The sequence below is a fragment of the Adiantum capillus-veneris genome, chromosome 11 (assembly GCF_014529385.1).
Source record: "Adiantum capillus-veneris isolate H3 chromosome 11, ASM1452938v2, whole genome shotgun sequence".
NCBI lineage: Eukaryota > Viridiplantae > Streptophyta > Polypodiopsida > Polypodiales > Pteridaceae > Adiantum > Adiantum capillus-veneris.
Window position 1 is genome coordinate 61,255,137 of NC_140941.1, and position 18,531 is coordinate 61,273,667.

The 18,531-nt window shown below is 44.5% G+C and overlaps 1 protein-coding gene across 2 annotated transcripts in view; it reads left to right on the forward strand.

Moving 5' to 3' along the window:
- Positions 1 to 18,531, forward strand: part of LOC147447317 (polyadenylate-binding protein RBP47B'-like) — a 96,818-nt gene that overhangs the window by 6,733 nt on the left and 71,554 nt on the right. For both annotated transcript variants that reach the window (XM_086523160.1, XM_086523161.1), the window contains exon 3: positions 14,425 to 14,899. In XM_086523160.1, coding sequence (XP_086379286.1) covers positions 14,425 to 14,899 — 475 coding nt within the window. The remainder of the gene's footprint in view (positions 1 to 14,424; positions 14,900 to 18,531) is intronic.

Genomic DNA, 18,531 nt, shown 5'->3' on the forward strand with positions numbered 1-18,531 from the left:
GATTCATTATTGGACGATGATTACACTCTCAAGCCAAAATCCGCTCTAGTGATTACTAAACTTGAAGTTACCCCATCTGAAGAGTGCCTTGAGAAGATTTCCTCTTCACCAAATGTTTCGCAGTTATCGGAAGATCTTAAACCAAAAAACTTACGTCGCATGAAGGATTTTGAAGATCAATCTCTTATTGCAGTCTGATTAAACCAGATTTTTCTCAAAAGAATTTGAACAATGCAATGACATGGGATTTAACAGTAAAAGCAAAAAGGTTTCGCAAGAAGCAAAGGTTCAAGACAAAGGTTTCCGATAACTCAAAGATTGAAATTTTTTGAAGATTCAATGCTTTTCCAGAGTTCTATCATCAGAAGTCATTTCTTTGACACGGGCTCTTATTTTAAATGGGAGGGAATGTCACGATTGTGACTATATTGCAGTATTACATCTACTCCTAGTTGCAGATACGCGAAGTGCCATGCCAAGAAGGACCCTACGCTTGGATGGTCACACCCCTTCGTCCAAAAGACATGTCTCTTCGCCAAAAGCCACACTCCTTCGACGACTGGTTACACCCCTTCGCTCTACGGGTGCGACTTTTCGCCCAATGATTGCAGCTCTTCGCCAAAAGAATGTGTCTTTACGTCTTAAGTCATGTCTCTTCACCAGGAGACGTGTCTTTTCATTTGTCTCTTCGTCTCCTATATAAGGATCTCTTGTATGACACATTCAATCAATCAACACAGAGTCTTCTGAGTCTTGTTTCTGAATTCAGTTCAAGTTTCTTAAGTCTTAATCATGAATTTAAGTACTTAATTAAGGATTAGTACCTAGAATCCTTACAAGGAGGGTGCCAATAGGTGAGCAACAAAGCATTGCACTGGAGCTGACAAGGAGCTATCAGCTTGGTCCACTTGCCAAAGGTGGCTCCTGAGGACCACAGTGTAAGGTGCAGCGGAAGTGAATGTTGATATTGCTCAAGATGAGTGCTCCGAACTGTGTTCGAGGGTTCTTTTTACTTACGGAGAGCCTTCCGTTCCTTTCAAAGAGAGTGCAATGATCACAAACAAAGTGAATGCTACTGTGAATGAAGGTGCTGAGAGAGAGAGAGAGAGAGAGAGAGAGAGAGAGAGAGAGAGAGAGAGAGAGAGAGAGAGAGAGAGAGAAGAATACGATTGTAGCGTTTTGCAATTTCAACCTAAATCAGCCAGCGTTTTTGCATTTCAGTCCTAGCCCTGCGAAGCGGTTGCATATTCAGGCCGCTGTACCGCCACAATAGCAGATCCCAAGGAGACCATCGAGCGTTTTTAGTTTGTAGCCTTAACGCTGTCGTCGTCGACATCGTCATTGTCATCACAGATCCCTATCTTGACGACGACACATTCAATGTCATCGTCATCGCAAATGCCGGACTTGACGACTACATCGTCGTCATCGTCACAGTCGTCCTCGACATCATCGGCATCGTCGACATAGTCGTCATCAAGTACCACAACATCAGTATCCCTTAGCATCAACATCTCAGCATTAAGTCATTGTATTGGCATTGTGCAAGAATAAAGAAAGTGCTTCTCTGGCAACAGAGCAAGGGGGCCCTTGAGGGTTGGGACCTGACATCCCTATGCCGTCTCTCTCTCTCTCTCTCTCTCTCTCTCTCTCTCTCTCTCTCTTTCAGTTCAGTTCAGTTCTGACACACAGCTAGGGAGGGAACTCCAAGAAGACAGTGAACGAGGAATAAGGAGGACAAGGAAAGAAACAGCAAGTAAAAAAGCCAATGAAATTAAACAAAAAACCTTCTCTACAAAACAAGCTTCTCTTACCCCCCTCTCCCTTCCCCGCAACACACACACACGTACGCTCGCTCACCTAAAAGTCAATTTAGAAGCATGAGGAAAACAAAGATCGCAGAAACCACACACACCCGACACTCACAAACTCACACATCCACACATAAAGTAGAGTGAGAAAAGATGAGCAAAAGCAACTCGATGTAGGGCCTGTCTTGCAGGGTTCGCTACAGGCATAGTAGCCATGAAGTTTTGAAATGTTACACATGAAACGAGTTTCAAAAGTTTCGAAACAGTTTCAACTAGTTTATGAAACGCCACAATAGAAGTTTCGTCAAAATCTTTGAGTGTCAAGCCATAAATATATATGCTTAGAGCTTACATTTATAACACATGTACACACAAATCGACATTAAAAGACCAGGAGATTAAAAAAATCACCTTGAAGTTGAAAGCTTCAGTCAAAGTAACATATGGGCAAGACCCTGTGACTTAAAACACTAGTAGACAGCATTCTTCTTTGAAATGTTCAAGAGAAGTTTCGAAACGTTTGAAACGTATCGTAAATCTCTTTGATTGAAGAAATGAGTTTCTTGGCAACTATGGTTGCAGGCCCTGTTGCAAGAAGCAGGGGGAGCCCTTCCAAGGGGTTTTCGCTACATTGCGCGAAAGAGTCCATCGACACAACCTAATACTCTAGAGAGTATGGGTTACGGAGCAAGTTTCGCTTGAACAAGGTTGAAAACGCCAGGTGACCGAAGGGAAGGGAAGGGAAGGGAAGGGCAAGGCGTCCTCTACGTGCCTATCATCGGTGATATAGTGGCATTTAGACAATTCTTGCTTCTGCTTTGGGAGAAAGAGCAACCAATTATGTGGCCTATAATTCCCTTTTTAGAGAGTCTAAATGCGGTCCCTTATCTTTTGCTTCAAATCCTTGTCAATAAGGAAAGATGGAGCCATTGAGAGACCCCGATCCTAAGCTTCTCACTAAATCAGCCCTAGCCAATTACCTTGCCAGTGCAAGGGGTAGTTGCAAGTGAAATGTGTCATTTTGTAAATGAGTGTGTGTCCGATGGGCACTATCGGTGTCAAGCTGAGAGTCATGCTTTGACCCTTGAGTTCTCTTTTCACATGTTTCTAGATACCTTCATGTAGAAGTTCCTGTTGCTCACTCGGAACAATGGTTTTGGATATTTGGTATCATCTCTTATACTTCATTTAATGTCACGTGACACATCCAACCCTATGTGTCCGTGGACAAGCTACAGCATGATCAGGGTTAAGTTAGTCCAGCCAGTCTAGATTTAGCAGTGATCTGGCACTTTTGTGAGTCTATTCGTAGACCGTGCATGCCTAGTCACTTGGTGTAGATGCATATCCTCTAGTTGCACACAGCATGATCATCAGTATTCCCATCAGAATTCATTACAATCAGTTAGGGGAATTTTCCAGTGCATTTAGCCTATTTTCCCTATTTTTGACATTTTCACTTATTATTTTTAAGTGACTTCCCAACAAAAGTAGGTAGGGCAATTTTTCTAAGTTTGTATATAAGCAAACCCAAGTAAGCACTAAATGGCAGAAGAAGCAACAGGAGCCCCCCGCTCAACAGGCATCTTCTCAGCAAGAACCCTGTAACAGACTTGGACACTCCAAGTCAAGAATCAACCGCGACAGCACCAAATAACCACTTCAAAACAATTCACAGATCACAATAGATTTGCACTGGCCCGACGGAGTTCCGTGCCTAGAGATATTGGCCCCAAAGACTGGCGTCCCTTTCGGTATTTCTTTTTATATTAATCAGATCAAAGTACAAGAGAGTGGCTAGGGTTTCACTCTCAGACTCTGCGTCCAAATGCCCTGAGAAGTGAAGCCCTCACCACTTATTTAAAGGTTACAAGGGATGCCCAAAGGCAGAGCCCCAAAAGCTTCAAAATCAAAAGCCCTGAAAGCAAAAGCATCTTTTCTCTCTCTCTTTCTCTTGCTATTTGCGTAGAAAAAGCAAGAAAAGCTGCCAGTGCAAATTCCGTTGGAAAACTCGGAAATCCGTACTGCTCTGCTGCCACGTGGCACCCCCGCAGAATTAGGGTTTCAGCCTGAAATTAGGGTTTCCTGCAAATTAGGGTTTTTGGCAGATTTTAGAGTTTGTAGGAATTTTAAGGTTTCAGCCAAAAATTAGGGTTTCTGCTGTCTGCCACGTCATCACTTTGTGACATACCCCCCTTTTGAAAGCATTGTAATCGACCGCGATTACGCCTGCAAAACCGACAAAAGCCATAAACCGTCTTAGCAGACACTAACTGTTAGTACCTACGTACTAGGAACACACATCTAGCACATGTACAAAATCGACAGTCACATCACACGACATCACATGACATTCAACATTCATTCGGATCTTAGACCATGATTTATCGGCAATGTAGCTAGCAATCACATCTAGGTCCAATCGGGACCTCATCGATGTCCGATTGACTAACCCCTATTGCAACCATGTCTATTCGAGATCAATCAGACCAAAATGCTGCAGTCATTTCGTCTATCAATTCCTGCACTCAAAAGAAGTCAAGAACAAATGTATCATTATCAGGAATTCCATCATAATGTTATCGAGCAGAATACTATCAGCTCTTAGTATCCGTGAAGCTCAAAGAGACGTCAGTGACTTTAGTATCAAAATCAAGGCATCTGTTGACAAAGGAGCGGAGTAACTCCCTTCTTGTGCATCCCACTGCACCAGATCTCCGGCCAAGCTGAATTTCTGGGTTCCGTTTGGAGTAGACTATGCTAAACCAAAACATCGAGGTAAAGTTTCACAATTTGAGGAGTATCTGCTAGGTCCTCCTCCTCCATCCACTTCGCATCTAGTGCAGGATAATTCTTGAACTTAACCAAGAACCGCCTTCGGACTTTACCTTTAGTCTTTGTATCGTTATGTGCCAAAATCTGTTCAGGAACAAGGATCTCCTCGTTTTCTTCCACTTCGGGTTGCTCATCGGGCTCCCCATCATCAGGCACATCACCCTTAACAGGTTTCAAGAGACTCACATGCAATGCATCGTGAATCCTCCAAGTATCTGGCAGTTTCAATCGGAAGGAGACATCATTTATCTTTTCAGTAATCTGGAAAGGTCCGTAGTATCGCATACTAAGCTTTGGAAAAAAAGCCGCTCCTTCTTTTTCTTTCTTAGGTGTGCCTTCTCAAAGCGTAAGAGCACCCAATCATCCTTCTTCAGTTTCAAGTAGCGACGATGGCGATCCGTTGCCTTTTTCTGTCGTTCTTGAGACTGTTGCAAAGTCTCGCGAACCTTGGCAAAAGCCGTATCCAAATCTCGCGAATATTCCTCCGCTTCAAATATCTAATCTTTTGTGCTCCGAAAGGATGGAACCTTCGCAGCACTTTCCACAATCTCAAATGGCGTCTTCCGCGTCGAAGAGTGTATCGTGTTATTGTAGGCAAATCCCTGTAACCTGTCGAGTATATCATCGATTACTCGACATCGATCCTAGGAATTGGAAATCTGTTCTTGATGGTGATTTTGTTGAGAGCGCTATAATCGATGCACATTCTCCAAGATCCGTCTTTCTCCAAATCCAACAACAATGGAGAGCAATACGGTGAAGTACTATGCTGGACAAGACCCTTTTCCAAGAGGTCTTTCACGGGGTTCATAACCTTTTCATTCTGGACTCGGCTCACACGGTAAGGTGGCCAGTTCGGTGGCGTGCGTCCAGGTATCAGATCAATGGTTTGATCTTCAGGCCCTCTGAAAAGCAATCGGCATGAATGTGGAGAAAAATCTCGGCGTTCTTTTGATTAGGTCAAAACATATTCAACCTTTATCCATCGTTTAGTTCTCTCCCAAAAGAATGAGTAAGAAACTGAAGTTCATCAAGTACAATCTCAAAGCCCTTCATTTATCAAAGTCGCTTTCTCGGCCCTGTAGTCAACCACGGCGTAGTTCTTGTGGTACCAAGGGATCCTGAGTAGAACGTCACTCGCGTGCCCTGAACACCCCTGTCTTTGCAAACGAAGTTTGCCAATGCTTGGTGTAATGGCAATATCCCATCCGGGTGCCAGTTGAACTACCTCCGCCTGTGGCGTCAGTTGTCGAGCGTAATTTCCAAATCGAGCCGCCAATTCCAAGTGAAAAGAAGTTGGCGTTGGCTCCTTCAAAAGAGCTTTCCGATCCTGCACTTTGTCCCAAAAGCGGCGAAGTTTGTACTTCCATTCATTAGATTCGGTGCAAGTCCCACACCATGTGGTACCAGTTCTGTTTTTCTATCTGCCTTTTCTGCTACGTTCCTTAGCTGTCTGCTGTTGAACTCTCAAGCCTGTCGTCGTCTTATCATTCTGTTCTTTCTGTGCCTTTTTAGGGCACTTCGCGGAGATATGTCCTTGTTCCCCGCATCCAAAGCACTTCCCCTCTCTGATGAAGCGAGCTCTCTCCTCGGGAGTAAGCTTGGGTTGTGCATCCTTTTTCTCTTGGTTGCTCTTTTTCTTTCTACTTTCATTCCCAGAAGTCTGTTCGGCTTGTTGTGTCATGGCCTCATCTATGGGGTAGGTCAGACTGCCAGAGTGAATGGCAAAGCCCCGCTTTGCATGACTCATCAACTGCTGAATAGAAGCTGACTTCTGTTCCAAGCAGTGATCTCGGATCTCTGTAGGTAGGCCCAAGGTGAACCGCTCAATCTGTTCTCTGAACGAGATCTTCTTGAATGAAGAGGCGGGTAGAAAAGAGCTCCTGAATCTTTCACAATAAGCATTGATTGTATCTTTCTTGGTCATCCGAAGATGGTTCCAAGCAGCTCGTATATCTCGTTCATATTCTTGCGTCAACCAAGAAGAAATAAAAAGCTTTTAAAATTTCAGCCATTTAACTGCTGCAGTCTTGTTTAAAAGAAGTGTGGACCACCAAGTACGAGCATTCCCCTTAAGGTAAGAGGTAGCTCTCTGAATCTTGGAGTGCTCTGAATAGCGTTCTCCCGCGAAAGCAATGTCAAACTGCTGTATAAAAGACAAAGCCTTCGAAGCATCTGAGTATCCTGAAAAAGTATCAAACTTGATGGAGTGGCCACCTTTCTTACACTCTCGGACTTTCTTGCTTTTATCTTCGAGAAAGTCATATTGGTTGGCTTTGTAAAAATTCTTCTTGTTCGCATAGAAGTTTCCATCATCAGAATCTGAGATGTCTATAGACGAGTCCTCAATAGAACTGTCAGTCTCGGGGCGAGATTTAGTCTTCTTTTCCTTTTTCTTGCCCTTTCCGAAGCTTTGTTTCTTGCTTCGCTTTTTACCTTTTTTGTCTTCTTCGCTAGAATCTGAAGAGCTAGAAGAACTGTCAGAAGAAGAAGAAGAAGAAGAAGAAGAACTGGGTACTCCTTCAAATCGAACACGCTTCTTCTGTTTCTTTTCCTTGTCGAATGTTGACTGACGACCCAAATATCCCGGGAAGTCAGTGCTTTTCTTCTGCTTTTTGTTGTGCTTTTTGGCTTTCTTTTGTGCGTCAAAAAGCTGAGCAATCCGTGCATCAACCACCTCTTGTAATTCCTTCTCTGTATACTGTTTGTGATCAGAAGGTTTCTTGAGAGCGGGTTTCAAGGGTGGTGTAGTGGTTTTCTGCCACTGCGCATGCACTTCCTGAAAAGAAGTCTTGCTCGTATATTTTGCCAATTTCGGATCCTTCGCAAAACTGAGCATCATCTTTGTTGCATCGCCGATCAATTGACGACGCTTCATCTCTCTTTGCTCCGCCTGAGTAGGCAGAGGCGGGCCATACTCTCTGTGTGAATCTTCGTTGTGATCCCTACCCGCATCTCCAGATGCAGAGGGAGTCGACTGATCCTTGCGTGAAGCCATAATTGCCGTGGAAAAAAAATTGGGGATCGGATTTCCCGTAGAAGAGAAATCGACCGTGCTGTGATACCACTGTAACAGACTTGGACACTCCAAGTCAAGAATCAACCGCGACAGCACCAAATAACCACTTCAAAACAATTCACAGATCACAATAGATTTGCACTGGCCCGGCGGAGTTCCGTGCCTAGAGATATTGGCCCCAAAGACTGGCGCCTCTTTCGGTATTTCTTTTTATATTAATTAGATCAAAATACAAGAGAGTGGCTAGGGTTTCACTCTCAGACTCTGCGTCCAGATGCCCTAAGAAGTGCCCTAAGAAGTGAAGCCCTCACCACTTATTTAAAGGTTACAAGGGATGCCCAAGAGCAGAGCCCCAAAAGCTTCAAAATCAAAAGCCCTGAAAGCAAAGGCATCTGCTCTTTCTCTCTCTCTGAGAGTCCCAAAAGAAAGCAAAAGACTTTTTTCTCTCTCTTTCTCTTGCTATTTGCGTAGAAAAAGCAAGAAAAGCTGCCAGTGCAAATTCCGCCGAAAAACGCGGAAATCCGTATTGTTGCTACCACGTGGCACCCCCGGCAGAATTAGGGTTTTCTGAATTAGGGTTTCAGCCTGAAATTAGGGTTTCCTGCAAATTAGGGTTCTGGCAGATTTTAGGGTTTGCAGGAATTTTAGGGTTTCAGCCAGAAAGTAGGCTGTCCGCCACGTCATCAATTTGTGACAAACCCGCAATACCCCCCAACCTTGGCGTTTTCCTCTCCATGAGCCTAGCGTTTTTGGTCTTCATCATCAGTCCTAGCCTGGCATTTCCAGTTTTGGCATCGCCTACAGTCCCTCTAGCCTGGCGATTCAGCCCTTAAATCATCGCCATAGTCCCAGCCTGCTAGCGTCTTTACTAACGCTACAATCAGCCCAGCGTTTTCCATTTCCAGCCATCTGCTGCAGCAGGAAGTGCAACGTTTTCAGCCTCACAGATAGCAGGAGGTTCAGCCTTGGAGAATTGCAGAAGAACCTCTTTTTCAGCCCTCAAAAACGCAGCCAAAACCTGTGTTTTCAGCCACCCAAAACAGCCCCCAAGTTCAGCAGATTTTCAGCAGTTAGAAGACCACAGATTTCAGCCCTAAAGTCGTCGTCGTCATCCCCGTCGTTGTCACCAGCATAGTTTCAGGTTGCATCAGTCCATTGCATCGTCATTGTACCACTTTGTGCAATCAATAACTAGACCACTCTCGCCGACGAGAGTGGGGTCTTCGGAGGAGGGTTTTACAACGTCTCTGGTGTCGTATATCTCTCCTCTCTATCTCTCAGTCTCATACACTTGCACGCACAGTGTCCATTCACTTTGTTTGTGATCATAGCACTTTCCATTAAGAACGGAAGGCTCTCCCTTCCATAAGAACAAAAAGGAGAGCACATTTCGGAGCACTCATCTTGAGCAAAGCACAAACAATCATTCCGCTGCACGTAACATTGGCATCAGAGCTTTCGTAGTGTTCTGTATCACTCAAGGAAAGAACCACAAGTACCACATAATTTTTTTTGCTTGTTGCGGTTGCACGAATCCAAGTTCGCTTGGTCGTGTCGATTCCTAATCGTGTTTTTTGAAGAGTGACAGGAACCCCAAGAAAGAAGGGCTTGTCCAGCCTCCCCTTGTGTCTCTTTGCACTCATTGAGAGCGGACCGTGCACTTAGCGGCCGGCCAATTGACGTGAGGTGGGAAAAAGGAACCTTGGTGTGAGCGCAACGCCGCCAAAGGGTGCGTCCACGGAAAAGAGTAGAATTCGGGTGAAGAGAAGATCCTTCTCAAAGGCGATTTGCAAGCGAAAGAAAACCTCAAGATCCTCAAGAACCCAAGAACCCAAGACCCTCAAGAACCCAAGTTCCTCGTGAACTTAAGAACCAAAGATCATAGTGCATGGTCGTCACCCGAAGCGGAATGGATACTTCGTATACAGGTGATGAGCATGAGAGAGGTGCCGAAGATTTTTTCCCACCAGTAGATTTTTTCGACCCTCCCTCTTCGCCATTTATGCCACCAGTTGTACTAACTCTTATGGAGATGATGGCCAAGTCGATGTTGGACATGATGGCATAACAACAAGGAACGAATCGAGTTGCGTTGGCACAGTTCGCAAGCAAAGCAGAACAACAAGAAGCTAAGGACCGTGAGCAAGCAGCTAAGGACGGCGAGCGCGACAAAAGAAACGTAAGACTAGCCGCACAACAAGAAGATAATCGCCTTGCTTTAGAACGCGAGCGCAACGCACGCTCAGAAAGAAAACAACCAATAAAGGCAGAAGAGGCAATACGAAGCGCGGCCTTGGAGGTCGAGGAAGAGGCTCAAATAGAACTACGAACTCAAGAATTGGTTCGACAGGTACTTGCCTCGAAGACCGAACCACCCAAAGATCGTGGGAGTTCATCAAGTCGCGCAAGCCACGCCGCGGATTCCAACCATCCAGTCACAGAGAAGTTGACTTTCAGTAAGTATGACGGTAAGATGGATGCTACAATTATTCATTCTTAGTTGCATCAATTTAATGCTTAGTTTGCGACAACTAAGAAGACAGGAAATAGCAAGGTTTTGACGGCAGCTATGTACCTTGCCAATGATGCCATATTGGTACCATGCATGGCAAGAGGCACAGCTAGCCGTGCACCTAGAGGAAGCCGACGAATTCACGCCCCTTCCCTTCAATTGGGTTGATTTCCAAAACAAGCTCAAGGCGCGGTTTATGCCACCTTAGTACAGCTAGGTACCCAATTACACAAATCGGATGATGAGCGCAAAGAGGCTTTTCTCTTTGGATTGGACGAGTATATCAAGTACGATGTCGAGGTGCTCGATCCAATCTATCTGAACAAGGCGGTAGCGATTGCTCTCGCACAGGAGATCAAGCACAACAAGGGAAAGCCTAAGGAGAACAAGACTTCCACAAGTACCTCGCAGACTTCTTAGAACCCTCAGAATGGTAAGAATGGTAAGACGGGTAAGAATGGTAACTCTTCTAACCAATCTTCCAACAGTCTCTCAGAAAAGAATTCTTCCAATGAATCTAAGGGTAAGGCTAACACAATTGCTAAACCTAAGCTTATCCAGATGAAAAGGTAGCACAAGGAATTATAGGAGGATACATCACGTCGGAAGAGCAAAGCACTTATTCTAAGGAAGGTCGTTGTTTTCATTTCACATTAAGGGTCACATAAAAAGAACATATCCTAAGCTTGAATCTAATGAATCTAAAGAATCCACAGAACCACTTCCTCTGTCAATGCAATGAATGATAACACGAGTGTGCCCCAAGTTTCTCAGGATCCTCCCATTGATGATTCTCTCATTAAATTTTATGGTGGTACGTCGGGGCAGCGTTTTGTCATATTGTTTGACCCATGTAGTATGCATGATGTGATCAGTCCCTCTCTTGTTGAGAGAGCCCGCCTCGAAGTTAGTCCGAGATCTCCTATCAGGTCTCTGGCTTTGTTCCCGGTATGGACGCTCTCCTCATGGAGGAGTGCCTTGATGTGTTGTTTGCAATTCAACAAGCTGCTTTCACTAGACGATTTGTTGTTTCTCCTCTCTCAGGATGCGATATGATTTTGGGCATTCGATGGTTTCGTGATAATAATGCTCTCATTGATTTTGAGGCTAACACTTTAACTCTCAATGCCAAAAGTGATTCTCCTATTATCATTCATGGAGAGGACATTGTTCATTCTCCATCTCTCATTGCTAATATGCAGGACAAGATTGAAAGGATTCAGGAGAAGGAGACTCTCTCAGTCTCTTTTTCTCCACAGCATGACACATAGAATTTGCATGATGATGAGAAGCATGATGATTTGAATGATAATGATTTACATGATGGTTTGGATGACAAAGATAAGCATGATGATTTGCATGATAAAGATGTGATTTCTCACAAGCATGATGAGTTGGATGAAGAAGATGTGATTGTTCACAAGAATGATGATGTGTTAGTTGATGCTTTTTCTAGCGACACTAACCTCGTTGCAGATTCGATCAATCACGAAGGATCGATCTTGGCTCTCGAGCCTAGGTCAACAGAACCCTCACATGAAGTATTATGTGTTCGCACACGCATTGTTCGAGTATTTCATTCGTGATCGTTTCTTGTATTTTAGTGAGCATCGTTATGTGATCCCTTTTGCTAGGCATAACATATTGTATGTTGAGCACGTTTCTCTCATGGATGAGCACGAATGTATGCGGATTTTTCATGAAAAGCTGAAAAGTATATATGTAAGGAAGTCACATTCCATGTCTCTTCCTTGGCATGATATAGTTGTAGAAAGAGCACATAAAAGTATGAACACCAAGCATGGGCATTTCCATTGTGTTTTGCCACAGTTGATTGCTCTAGATCATAAGAGAAAGATTCGATCTCATTGTTTGCGTGTATGTGGTGAACGGTTTGGCATTCCGTCTATTGGTTCATCTACATTGCATGCACAGTCTTTGAGAAAGACGAGATTTTTTCCACTCACTTTACATAAAATAGGTATGCTTATGGTTTTGCGTTGGAAATACTTTCAGGAATTTTCAGCCATGGAGATTCTTGAAGAAGAAAGAAGCATGACTCTCGACGAAGTTGAAGCATTGAAGGACCCAGAGAAGACTTTGTGTCGCTTTCGGCGCGGCCTAAAGAAGCAAGCGTTGCAGACCTTTATGAAGTTCACGTACTGCACGACCCACACATCAGAGTGGGCCGACGATGAGTCCCTTCGAGGATTCCGGATGCTATTGTCGATCTCCCTCGACGCCATACAGTTCGGTATGAGTACCTTTGAAAAGGAGGGGATGTCATGTGACACATCCAACCCTATGTGTCCGTGGACAAGCTACAGCATGATCAGGGTTTAGTCAATCCAGTCAGTCTAGATTTAGAAGTGATCTGGCATTTTTGTGAGTCTATTCGTAGACCGTGCATGCCCAGTCACTTGGTGTAGATGTATATCCTCTGGTTGCACACAGCATGATCATCAAGCATTCCCATCAGAATCCATTAGAATTAGTTAGGGGAATTTTCCAGTGCATTTAGCCTATTTTCCCTATTTTTGACATTTTTCACTTATTATTTTTAAGTGACTTCCCAACAAAAGTAGGTAGGGCAATTTTGCTAAGTTTGTATATAAGCAAACCCAAGTTAGCACTAAATGGCAGAAGAAGCAGCAGGAGCTCCCCGCTCAACAGGCATCTTCTCAGCAAGAACCCGTAGTACCCCCCAACCTTGGCATTTCCCTCTCCATGAGCCTAGCGTTTTTTGTCTTCATCAACAGTCCTAGCCTGGCGTTTCCAGTTTTGGCATCGCCTACAGTCCCTCTAGCCTAGCGATTCAGCCCTTCAATCATCGCCATAGTCCCAGCCTGCTAGCGTTTTTACTAACGCTACAATCAGCCCAGCGTTTTCCATTTTCAGCCATCTGCTGCAGCAGGAAGTGCAGCGTTTTCAGCCTCACAGATAGCAGCAGGTTTAGCCTTGGAGAATTGCAGAAGAACCTCTTTTTCAGCCCTCAAAAATGCAGCCAAAACCTGCGTTTTCAGCCACCCAAAACAGCCCCCAAGTTTAACAGATTTTCAGCAGTTAGAAGACCACAGATTTCAGCCCTAAAGTCGTCGTCGTCATCCCTGTCGTCGTCACCGACATAGTTTCAGGTTGCATCAGTCCATTGCATCGTCATTGTACCACATTGTGCAATCAATAAGTAGACCACTCTCGCCGACGAGAGTGGGGCCTACGGAGGAGGGTTTTACGTCTCTGGTGTGGTATCTCTCTTCTCTCTATCTCTCAGTCTCATACACTTGCACGCACATTGTCCATTCACTTTGTTTGTGATCATAGCACTTTCCATTAAGAACGGAAGGCTCTCCCTTCCATAAGAACAAAAAGGAACCTTGAGCACAGTTCGGAGCACTCATCTTGAGCAAAGCGCAAACAATCATTCCGCTGCACCTAACATTTAATGCCTCTATTTTCTCTGGATGGGGTTCGATGTTGGACTTTGTGGTCCATATTAGAACTGATCATACATTTTGGCAAGCTTTGAGGGATTTCTTTTACTACTTTATGTCCTCCCTCCGAGAGACTCTGCATTTCTGCTTTTTATATTGGCAAGATCTCTCTCCAAGCATTCAAACACTTTTTTTGCTATTGCTAGTTCTAACTTTGGGTGTTGAATTCTGGCTCTCTTATTATACACTTCATTCATTATGTGGGGGCTTTACCACTTGCCATTGGTAATATGCAATACTGTCAAAAAGAAAAAGTTTACGGGTGGGTGTGTTGCATTGTATTGGGATCATATGTTGTTAATCCACAAATGGGTCAGGGGATGCAGTATTTGGTCAATACTTGCATGGTGGAGCTGATGGTTACATTGTCTCAGTTGGATTCGTGATTCATCTAGGCAGTTCTTTGTGTTCTTCCATGCTTATGTTGTGGTGTTTTAAGGGTGGGGGTGGGGGGGGGGGGGGGGGGGGGGGGGGGGGGGGGGGAAGGGTGGAATCATATATTGGTACCTAGCTCTATACCCTCTGTTGGGCACTGATGGTGGTAGTGGGGTTGCTGTACTAGCTAGTCAATACTTGCTGATGGAGCTGATGTTTAAATTGTCCATTTGATTCATCTAGAGGTATATTCAAATTAGTCTTTCAGTGCAGCGTTATGGTCCATTGTAGCTTCAAGGTGTTCGTTTTTATTTGGTGTAGATGGCTTCTTACCTTTTTTTGAATCACAAAATTATAACATGTTTTCATTTTTTGATGCAGCAAATATTGTCAGCAAAAGTCATTCGAAATAAGCAAACTTTGCTCTCTGAGGGTTATGGATTTGTAGAATTTACCTCTCATTCTGCAGCAGAGAGAGTGCTACAAACATACAGTGGCACATTGATGCCCCAAACAGAGCAAGCCTTCAGGCTCAACTGGGCCTCATTTGGTGCCGGAGAGAAGCGTCTGGATGGAGGGTCTGACCACTCTATATTTGTGGGGGATCTTGCACCTGATGTTACAGATTACGTTCTTCAGGAAACATTTAGATCTCGGTATCCATCGGTCAGAGGTGCTAAGGTCATCATAGACCCTATCACAAACCGCTCTAAGGGCTATGGGTTTGTGAGATTTGGTGATGAAAATGAGAGAACACGGGCCATGTCAGAGATGAATGGTGTTTACTGCTCAAGCAGGCCAATGCGAATCAGTGTTGCAACAACGAAAAAGGGTCTCCCTCAGCAATACACAAAACGTGAGAAAAGACAACTCACAATGTTGAAATTATAATATTTTTTCTGTTTAGTATGCACATGAAAGGCAGTTTCATTGCAAGGCAGCAATGATTCTAATTTAGGCATGAAGTTATGAACTCTTGTTTCTTGCTTAGGCTACATGTGGGCCAGCACTAAACTAGAGAAGTGAAAGCTGGTGGGTATGTTATCACTTCTTGGTTTACATATCTATGATAGTGGCAAAAAGAGCTGTCAAGACATCATGTGCACTTCAGACAAAAATTCAAAAATTTGACGTTGCAATGTATGATTTTTTTACCATGGAATAGGAAAAGGGGATCCTTCAAAGCTGAGATTGGTGAGGGTAGGAAACAGTTTCAGAATTTTGTGGAGCTGGTTTTGGTATATTTGGCTGACTTGAAATGAGTTGATCATGAAAGAATCTAGGTTTTGGGCTTTAAAAGGAGTGATTAGGAGAGAAATAAAAGGGAAAAGCTAATTTTCTTTTTGAGATGGTCATTGCATATCATTGTCTACGACATATCATGTACATCCTGTGTTGTACGTTGAGTATCTATCCTATTCTTTTTTTCAACACCATTACGCAATGCAGTGTGAAGTGCTATATTTCTTCATCAGCAGGCTTCTTTGTTCACCCCCCTTCCTTGTTAGCAGCTTTTTGGTAGATAGGAGAGGTGCAGGGTTTAGCGGTCTTGTTTTTGCAGGTAGGGTTCTGCTAAGACAGGTCATTGGTTTTCAGAGGGCATGGGAGGGCCTCTGTCATCCGCCAGCTCATCAAATCGTGTACTTATATTTCTATAAACTTATCCCAGATTCCGGTGGTTCAGGCGTCGGTGTTAAATTTTTGGCAGACACTCTTCATGATTCAGTGATACTTGCTGCGTACTTTGCAATGTGGATTGGACAGGCTTTCTAGTAGGCAACAAAGATATTGTAGCAGCTAAAAAGCCCCTGATAGATTCAGGGAGCCCAGAGTACAAAAGACTTGCAACCTGCAAAAAATCTCCATCCGTCGAAGCATAAGGTGCAGAAAAGCCCACCCTTAAATGTGTGAGTTACTAAAATTCAAACCATCCACCACACAAGGGAAAGAACAGACCACCAATTTAATAAAAAATCGAAAAACCTGGAAGAGAAGAACATAAGCACGGGCCCTTGCACAAAGCAACCAGACAGCACAACATCAGAAGACATAACTATCAAGTGCACATGGGTTCGATGTGTCATGTGGACATGCTACTACAACGCAGAGCCAATCGTGTAGACTAGGTAAGTAAGCCCAAGGGGAGTGTGGGCTGGAACTATTTTTGAGGCTATTTGTAGGACTTGCATGTTGGGATGGTTCTGTTGGTGCTAAGCCGGGCTAGATACTGTTAGGCCGTCACCGAGTCCATCCTGCACACATGACTTGACACAAGCCATTCTAACACATAACTGAGCTTAGAGAGCGGGCATCAGGCTCACCTCCTAGCCATAGAGCCAATGGCTCACCCCTGAGCCTACAGCCAACGGGCTAGCCTCTACCACAATGGCTGGTCTCCCATACCACCAAACCCCACACCGATACGGATGTGCAGGTAGAGCTGCCGAGGGCCTAGAGTCCAAGTGTTGTGATCACACAAGATGTCCCACAAATGAGACTGCAATCCTAATTTTAGGACTCACTTAAGGAGTGGCCTCGGCCGGACATAGCTCAGGTGCCCATTCTGATGTCTGGGAACAAAACACTTCCCCCCCTTAATTTTCACGTCCTCAACAATGTCCTCGGTTATAAAACCGGGGAAATGATTCTTCACCGGTCTTGACTCTTAACAGCTCGATGCTTCCACTTGATCAAATATTTTGAGTAAGAAGGCTTTTGAGACCGTCTGACCCTTGGTCCAAAGAGTGATGCTGCATATCGTAGTGAAAACCGTGTCCCACTGGTAGAAGTCTAACTGGTGACCTACATCTAGGATCTTTGTAGAGTGCCCGGTCTATATCCTGAGGAAGTAAGCGTGAATACCGGATCTATCGGTAAGCCTTGAAAAAAGGTGTGGCCCCGGAATTGCAAAAGCCATGAAACTCCCCTCAGGTCACGAACCCATCATGTATGTGCACAAAGTGCCATCCACACTGGCTGTGTTTATGGACAAACCCAGAAACAGTGCCTCAAAGACCGAGGTTCTAAAGTGCACATCGGATCATGACTAGTGATTGTAACGCAATTGCCAACAGGCAATCTTGCGTGCGCTATCATGCACGTGAAATAACATATCCTACAGCAGATCCTGAGGGTCCAGATGCGTGATTAAAATTGTCTTTGGAAAGTAGGGAGGATGCGTTGATCTTGCCATACCCTTGACTGGCGTGGACGGTGAGGTGGGGGTGGGGTCCACAATCGAAGCCTCCTCCCAATGGATACAATGTACTCAAAAAAGGAAAGAGGGTCTCAGTCATTGTGCAAAGAAGGCCACTGCCACTCACCAGGATACCAATCCAACCGAACAAGGGGCTTTTCCTGCCAAATCCACAATCTCCAATGTGGTGCCTCTTGAAGAGTGAAAACAGGGTCAATACATGATCTCCTTTCGAAATAGCCTACCACTCTAACAGGCTACCAATTAGCACTCAGTTGCTGATTAGGTGGTACCTCACTCTGGAACTTCTAGTCTGATGTGACGCCTATGATGGCTAGGCTCTTTTGGTAATCCGCAACAAAATTGCTCCATCTGCTCATGAAAGTGATCACTCGAAAAGAGGCTATTGGCAAAAAGGTATCCCAAAACCGTTTACAATAAGTAGCCAAGGTATGGTCTTTCGTCATCCTCAGATGGTTCCAAGCTGAAATGACGTCTTGTTCATACTCCTTGGTCAACCATGCTGAAGTGAACAGTCTTGAACTTTACCCACGTTTTCAGAGCATTCTTATGCAATAGCGGCTTCCTTGAACTCTTTGGTCTTCTTTTTCTTATTTTCCAAATAGTCATACTGAGTCGGTCTCATAAGGCGGTTCTTCTTCTTACCATAGATGGTACCGAAGGGGGTGAACTCTCTAATGATGAAGACAAAAAGAACTTTGAGTGAACATGCTTCTTGGATTCAGTGAACGCCTCGAAAGTCGAATTCTGGCCTAAGTAGCCCGGATAGTCCTCTAACTTGCTTTTCTTCTGAGAGTGCTTTTTGGCTTTTATCATCTAACCGACTTTCTACTTGAGCGTTTCAAACTCTTCTTGTGAGTACAATTTCTGCTTTTGTGCACCCGGCTTTGCTTTGGTCTTCATGGTGATCTTGAGAGGTGAGTGGACGACATCTCGTCATCAAGAGTGAAGCTCATCAAGCGGGTGATTCTTCAAATACTTCATGTAGTTTAGGTCCCTGAAGTACTTGATGATTCGATTGGCACAGTGTCAACGTGGAGTTGACGTCGGTACTGTGTCTTGTCAAGATCCCCTACCGAAAACTTGCCATGGTCTTCTCCCTTTTCCTTGGAAGAAGGCTTGCTCCCGTTGGAATCTCCGTCAGTTCTCTCCGTTCCCTCGCCAAAATAGGAGATTTCTCGGAGTGAGGTTGTTGGTGGAACACCATCCTCTCTCTCGGATTCACTGCTAGAACCCATGTGGTGCTGCAGATAAAGGATCGGATCCTTTGC